The sequence below is a fragment of the Nyctereutes procyonoides genome, unplaced genomic scaffold (genome assembly GCF_905146905.1).
Source record: "Nyctereutes procyonoides isolate TBG_1078 unplaced genomic scaffold, NYPRO_anot_genome, whole genome shotgun sequence".
In the NCBI taxonomy this organism is placed as follows: domain Eukaryota; kingdom Metazoa; phylum Chordata; class Mammalia; order Carnivora; family Canidae; genus Nyctereutes; species Nyctereutes procyonoides.
The window spans coordinates 20,549,694-20,557,971 of record NW_026575034.1 but is presented as its reverse complement, the minus strand read 5'-3'; the positions used below and the strand labels follow the sequence as shown (position 1 = coordinate 20,557,971).

Below are 8,278 nucleotides of genomic sequence, written 5' to 3'. Positions count from 1 at the left end.
GGAGTACAATATTAAATATGCAGCATAATTATACAATCTATATACAGCTTTTGGTCTTCAATTTTAAAAATCTGAGTTGTGGATGAAGTTGTTAATTTTACTATTTTTCTACTTTCTGAGTGTTCCAAACATATAAAAGTAAAATATTTTAAGTGTCAACATAAAAGAAACATAAGCAAACACATCATAAATGGAGAAAGAAACTTTCTTAGAAATCAAGTTCATTTGGGACGCCTGGGTGGCTCAGCAGTTAAAAGTCTGCCTTGGCTCAGGGTGTGATCCTGGCATCCTGGGATCAAGTCCCACATTGGGCTCCCTGCGTAGAGCCTGCTTCTCCTTCTATCTGTGTCTCTGTCTCTTTCTCTTTTTCTATGTGTCTCTCATGAATAAATAAATAAAATATTCAAGCAAAAAAAAAAAAAGGAATCGAGTTCATCAAATAAAGCAGAAGATAAGTAAGTGCAGAGGATTTGTATAACAAATGATCTAATGGCTATATAGAAAACTTTAAAAGTCAGACGTATAGACCAGACCAGTGTAGACCAGAAAAGGAATGTCAGGTTATATAAATATAGGTGATAGTTGAGGTTATAATAATAAATGACCACAGAGCTGCTTAACCAACATTGAAAAGAATTTTAAGAATGAAAATTAAACTTGTGAGATTTCAAAATAACATTAATTGTCTATTAGGAATTAACAAAGATTTTTGAGCAGAAATATATATAGCGTAACACTGCTTTTTCTTGGAAAAAAAGACTAGAAAATTCTAACACAGGGGTAAGAAATTCTATGATTCAAAATAGAGCATCTTATATTATTTTTAGTGCCTGTGTGAGGGCCTTGGACCATAATGCTTCTTTTTACTAAAGAAAAATAGTACATATTATTATGAATATACAATTGTTAGGCTAAAAGTAATGAAGGCCAGGAGAATGTAACAAGTTTAGATAAATTGGAAACTATCACAGTCTATAAAATATAATAATCTATATAAAATAAAACAATCTCATGTGACCTTATACAAAAACTTAATACAAAATCAGAAGACTATGTAGTTACATTGTAAATAAAGTTAAAGCAAAGCAAATATGGTATTTAAGTCAATAACCTGATTAAAACTTGTGAAATGTAATTTCCAAAGTGTTGGGGTGAAATAGTATGCCTGCAAACCTTAAACTCTTGGCAGACTATATTTCATTAATTCACTCATTCAATATTGTTGCTGAGCCAGACAGAATCCATGTCTTTTCTATAATTTCATAATAGTTGAATGAAAGCACATACTAGGGTACTGCATCCACCTTTCCAAAATCAAAAGGAAAACAAATAAGAGAGGGATGTTTTGGAAACCTTAGAAAATCCTGCATATCCAGGCCAAGTACCATCTAAACAAGGGCACTCTTGTGACCTCTTGTCAATGTCAATGCTTCTTTTACGTGAAAAGGAATGGGCTTTAATTAATTGCTACCAGTTTTTCTGAGGGTCTAGCTCATGGCTTTCAAGAGTTATTTATGTAAAAATTATTTATGTAGAAATTCCAACAAAGGAAGAAAATTCAAACATGAAATTATATATTATATTTATAATACATACGTATTTGCTGGAACTTCTACATTATGTATACATTTTATATTATAAAATTATATAAATTATATATTTTTATGTATAAATAATATATAACTTTATATAATAATATATGACTATATATACATACACACATATATATTAATCTTGTTTTCTTTCTGCCATAAGTTTTTTTTTTTTTTTTAATGATAGTCACACAAAGAGAGAGAGAGAGAGAGAAAGGCAGAGACACAGGCAGAGGGAGAAGCAGGCTCCATGCACCGGGAGCCCGATGTGGGATTCGATCCCGGGTCTCCAGGATCACGCCCTGGGCCAAAGGCAGGCGCCAAACCGCTGCGCCACCCAGGGATTCCCTGCCATGATAAGTTTTGCATGCTGTCTACCTTATGGTGTTTTTATTACATCCTAAAAGGAATTCATATTTTCTTAAATTTGAAGAAGTAATTAAAATGGAATATCACCAATTGATTATAAAAGGAACCAAGGTCCTAACCCTCTAGGGAGCAATAAACAGGTCCTAGCCATGAAATTGATGATAGCAGAATCTCCTTCTGTGTACTCCTCGTAAGACAAAGAGATTTTTAAAACAAAACAAAATCAAAATGAAGAAGTCTCACCAATAGAACTCTAAAAACTAGTTGGATAATAACTATTACTTAGCATCTTCATAAAAATAAAATTATTTTATAACTCCAGTACCAATATATGTCTCATAAAGTTCTGGTTATTTCACTTACTGCATTATAAAAGGAAGCATTTAATTAAAGCCCGAAAGAAGAGAAAAGGAGCTTTTATATATATATATATATATATATATATATATATATATATATATATATATCTGGCCTCTTCTCCTTTAATTGTGTATTCAGTCAGTATGTTTATAATTGCAGGCTTTTACCTAATGTCAGTGTTTTTGAGATTAAGTCGAATGAAAAGAGAAGGAATGTCTGAATCTTTTTAGCAAAAAGAATCTCTCAAAAAAAGGGCTTGGCCACTTGACATGGTTTTTCTGATGGCATCTTTGACTTCCTTGTTCCTCAGGCAGTAGATAATAGGGTTGAGCATGGGAGTAAAAACTGCATATATGGCTGAGATCAACTTGTTAGAATTGAATGAAGCAATGGCCCGAGGTCGGACATACATGAAGATCACAGCTGTATAGAAGATGATTACCACTGTGAGGTGAGAGGCACAGGTGGAGAAGGCCTTCTGCTGCCCAGTGGCTGAGGGAATGTGCAGGATGGTAGAAACAATGAAGCCATAGGAAAGAACAGTGGCTGAGAGAGGAAACACAAGGATGAGAATGGCTAGCACAAAGTCTACCATCTCAGCCATAGAAAAGTCCATGCAGGCCAGTTTGAGGATGGGGGAAACATCACAGAAAAAATGATTCAAGATATTATTGCCACAGAAGGCAACTTGGGAAATGAAGTATACCTTTGCCATGGAGATGCCGAAACCACTCACCCAGGAACTTATGGTCAGCTGCACACAAAATTCTGTGGTCATCATAGCTGGATAACGAAGAGGACAACATATAGCCACGTAACGGTCATAGGCCATGGCAGCCAAGAGCACACATTCAGTACAGGCAAGTGAGATGAAAAAATAGAGTTGGATCATGCATCCCAGGAAGGAGATGGTATTGGGATGAAGTAGGAATCCAGCCAACATCTTAGGGACTGTGACAGATACATACCAAGTCTCCAGAAAGGACATAGTGCCCAGAAAATAGTACATGGGCTTGTGCAGGGACCCAGTGACCCACACAGTGAGAATGATGATCATATTCTCCAACAGGACAAACAGGTAGGTGATGAGGAAGAGGAGGAAAAGCAGAACCTGTAGCCAAGGGGAAGTAGGGAAGCCCACCAGGATGAATTCACGAATATGGGTGATATTTTCCTTTGACATGGCTAGGACACCAAAAGACAAAGTATTTAATGAAAATAACACAAATTGAAGAGTGAGATCCACATTAGCAGCAAGGGACCCTTGGGCTACAGGTACTTTATCATTAAACTTAACCCTAGTGCCTCAATCTGGTCCTAGGGTGTGATGTGGGAGTCACGTGACACTACAAGATCCTCTCCAGAAAATCAGACATCAGAATAGGACCTGAAAACAAATACACTAAAGATGCAAAGTTAAGAATCTCAAAGCAGAATCAAGAGGTCAGATTCAGGACTTAGGCCTTCAGATCTTGTTCTGAAAGAGGTCTTCAGGTAGTACGAGGAGTAAATACTTTCCTTATTGGTGTATTTCCAGCTTTCACAGACTGCTATAAATCAGGAAACCATCATGATTGGAATAAGAGCCAAGGACAGTCTAGAGCAGGACAGGGAAGCAGGTAGTTCAAATTCTGGAGGAAATAAAAGCAGAATATCAACTGGAAAACACTCTCCTGACAGGAGAATTGCGGGCTTTGCCCTACTCCTCAGTTATATTTTACGTCTTTTGAAGATGCTGGCAAAAGTAATTAACAATTACTTGCCTATTTTTAGGGTCATGGCTTAAAAAGTTGAATGAAGAAATGTCTGCTCTCTTGAGCAGTTTAATACATTTTGATTTTTTTAGACAGCTCCTAACAATAATAATGATTTTATATATCTATAAAACATTTGATCCTAAATTAATTTGTACAGTTATATCCTCCTCAAGGACTGGCTCAAAATTTTTATACTGCCAAAAGAAGTGTTACCTGATTAATTGTATCTTCTCCTTGACTCTGAGACTCATCAATATGGACACTGCTGAGCACAAGTTGCATTTAAGGAGCTGCCTTGAGAGTGGGGAGTCGGGAACTTCCACAACTCAGAAGGGTTCTGGGCTTCCTAGGCCACAATAGGATCTGAGGAGAGAATTGAAATTTAAAAATGCTTTCTTCACAAGTAGGGATAGAAGAAAGAGAAAAGTAGAGATAAAAGTTGGCTTGACATTTTAAATAAAATTAATCTGAAAAGAGAAACATATTTTTCAAGGAGTCCAGTAGAGATGACCTGGAAAGGGAAAGACAGAATTAAGGAACCAGAAAAGGACAAGACATGGAATTTCCTAGATGTTTAGTGGTGATTTCTGATTAATTATGTACTGTGTGGGGGATCCCTGGGTGGCGCAGCGGTTTGGCGCCTGCCTTTGGCCTAGGGCACGATCCTGGAGACCCGGGATCGAATCCCACATCGGGCTCCCGGTGCATGGAGCCTGCTTCTCCCTCTGCCTGTGTCTATGCCTCTCTCTCTCTGTGTGACTATCATAAATAAAAATAAAAAAAAATTAAAAAAAAACACAAAAAGTTTAAAAAAAATTATGTACTGTGTGGGCCAAACCCCTAGATCTCCAATAAAGTAGTTGGTTATATGTGTTGGAAAAATTACCACAGTAAGACAATACTCAAATTTGACTTCTTTCTCTACTAAAAAGAATTATCCTTTAATTTTAACAACTCTCTCAGGGAGGTAATTTTTGCCCATTGCAAGGCTGTATGGAAGCACCTAGACTAAATTGGAACAATTACAGAACCAGACTGTAATGGAATTTTTCCATGTGAATGTACACTCATTCATGTCTGAGATTTTAGGAATCACAGAAAACAAAGGAGTAGCATGAGAGACTTGGCATTGGCAGAAGGAGCCCCAATACTCAAAGTGAATAAAGCATGAAGAAAACTACAGGCCACTGGAACAAGTAATTTTAAGACCTAAGTTCTAGTCCATAATCTATGTCATCCTAACTTTATACTCTGAAGTAAACCCCAGGTTATCTAAATTTTAATTCCCTTGAGAGTGAAAAAAGGATAAAATATTTAAAAATTCAATAAACCATGAATGCAGAAAATTTACAGCATTTGTAAGTGGTTAAGAGAAAGATCTATTGAGTACTTATTGGGGGCCTGGTCCCACGTTGCATTTTGAAAATATAAAGATGAAAAGATCAGATTTCCCTATTCAAAGTCTTGAGAGATAAAATAAGTAAACAAGCCATTATAGTCCAGTATGTTACAGCCATAAGAAAGACACACACTCAAGTAGCCCATATGAGGAAGGTCCTAATATTGCCTTTAGAAGTGGCCTTCAAAGAAAGCAATGGGGCTTTCTTATCTGCACTTAGGCAGCTGAGCCCTGCTAGAGAAAAATCACAAAAGAAGACAAATGATACTGCCATAAACTTATGGTCATAGAACTCAACTGGTTCACAAACAATAGCTGGCTACCCTACACTATATTTTAAATTAATTCACTCTCCATACTTCCCAAAGACTCTTGCTTCTGCTCTCCAATCTGCCACCCCTACTCTCTTTTCTAATTCTTAGCTGACAATTTTAGCTTTTATTTTACAAATGAGGTTATAGGATGCATATTTCTTCAGCTTCCCACTATCAAATCATCATGCTCACCTTCTGACATCTTTGCTCATTCCTTTTTCTTATCTAAAACCAGATCTTCCATCTGCTCTATACATCCTATTTTTCAGGAAAATCACCTATCAGAGATATTTTTTTTGACATTAAATTCATACTTTTTCACAAAAAATCATTGAATACCTACTGTGTGACAGGCATTATTCTAGATACTTGAAATAGCTCACTGCACAAAACAGACAACAAACCCTTATATCTTAGTGAGGGATACAGGTAGTAAAACACAGTCCTTCTCAAAACTTTGAATAAATACGATGAGGATGTAAATATAAGAATTGATAATATTTCTGTGGAGAAATAGAGCACGGTAAGGAAAATTAGGAGTATATATAGTTGACCAGCTTCATATTTCAAATAGAATGATAGGGATAAGCCTCAGTGAGCAGAATCATGACGAAGGTGACAGCCATTTGGCTGTCTGATAGAAGAGGTTTTCAGGCAAAGGGAAAAGGTCAAAGACTCTAAAGTGAGATGAAATGTGAGAACAGCAAGTCTAATATGATTGGAGGAGAGTGAGTGGAAGAGAGAAATGAAATCAGAGAAGTAAGGGGTAGGAGAGCTGATGATGAGCAGATCACCATAGGTCTTTTAAGCAATTGTACTCATGTTGGCTTTTACTCTGAATAGACTGGGGACACTTGGAAAGGTTTAGAGCAGTTGAACGACCTGATCTTATTGATGTTTTAAGGATTCTTTTTTTTATAAATTAATTTTTATTGGTGTTCAATTTACCAACATACAGAATAACACCCAGTGCTCATCCCGTCAAGTGTCCCCCTCAGTGCCCGTCACCCATTCACCCCCACCCCCCGCCCTCCTCCCCTTCCACCACCCCTAGTTCGTTTCCCAGAGTTAGGAGTCTTTATGTTCTGTCTCCCTTTCTGATATTTCCCACACATTTCTTCTCCCTTCCTTTATATTCCCTTTCACTATTATTCATATTCCCCAAATGAATGAGAACATACACTGTTTGTCCTTCTCCGATTGACTTACTTCACTCAGCATAATACCCTCCAGTTCCATCCACGTTGAAGCAAATGGTGGGTATTTGTCGTTTCTAATGGCTGAGTAATATTCCATTGTATACATAAACCACATCTTCTTTATCCATTCATCTTTCGATGGGCACCGAGGCTCCTTCCACAGTTTGGCTATTGTGGACATGGCTGCTAGAAACATCGGGGTGCAGGTGTCCCGGCGTTTCATTGCATCTGAATCTTTGGGGTAAATCCCTAACAGTGCAATTGCTGGGTCGTAGGGCAGGTCTATTTTTAATTCTTTGAGGAACCTCCACAGTTTTCCTGTTTTAAGGATTCTTCTGGAAGGTTCTTCATATCTGAATCATTTCCCAAAACTTTTAGGTGTTTAATGATTATCTCTCTTTCTAAAAATAATCCTTCTTTACTGGTCATATTTCCACATTTGCTTAAAAACACTGTACCATTAATTAATCCCTCTCCTTCCTCTCCTTGGATTTCCTTCGATTTCTACTGCTACTGCCTCTCTGGTAATGTTAGTATTTTAAAAATGCTTGCTTTAGTTTCCCATTCCTTATCTCCTCACTAACCATGGTATGCCTAGGAGGCTCAGGAGTTGAGAGTCTGCCTTTCGCCCAGGTTGTGATCCTGGAGTCCCAGGATTGAGTACCCACATTGGGCTCCCTGGGTGGAGGCTGCTTCTCTATCTGCCTATGTCTCTGTCTCTCTCTCTCTGTGTCTCTCATGAATAAATAAATAAATAAACAAACAAATAAATAAATCTAAAAAAACCTCCTCCCTAACCTTAGTCCCCACACCTTCAACCCTACTGTGACAGTTCTATGTACTGAGAACACTAAGACAAATAGACATTGGAGCTATTTAGTAAGGGAGAAAGAGAAGAGAACAGAGAATTAGAATATAATATGATAAACATTGAAATAGAATATTGAGTGTTCTAATTCTCAATAGAATACTAAGTATTGGGAGCCCAGGGTAAAGAATAACTTTTTGTCAGCCTAGACAGCCTTCACCAAGGAGGTACCAACATGAGTACAAAGTGAAATGAAGCTTGCACGGTTTTGGAGAGGAGAAGAAATATCAAGGAGACACAATAAAAGGCACAGAATAGAGATAAAAAGTTAAGGAAGGAATAAGTTGCATTTTGATTAGAAAGAAAAAGAATTGGTGGTGGGGCACCTGGGTGTCTCAGTGGTTGAGTGTCTGTTTTTGGCTCAGGTTTTGATCCCAAGGACCTCGGATCAAGTCCTGCATCGGACTCCTCACAAGGAGC

General features: G+C 37.4%; 1 protein-coding gene across 1 annotated transcript; it reads right to left on the bottom strand.

Moving 5' to 3' along the window:
• Positions 1-2,547: 2,547 nt before the first annotated feature.
• LOC129504826 (olfactory receptor 6) lies at positions 2,548-3,504 on the bottom strand. Its single transcript, XM_055317709.1, has one exon. The coding sequence runs from the start codon at positions 3,502-3,504 to the stop codon at positions 2,548-2,550; it is 957 nt and encodes a 318-aa protein (XP_055173684.1).
• Between the last annotated feature and the right edge of the window lie 4,774 nt (positions 3,505-8,278).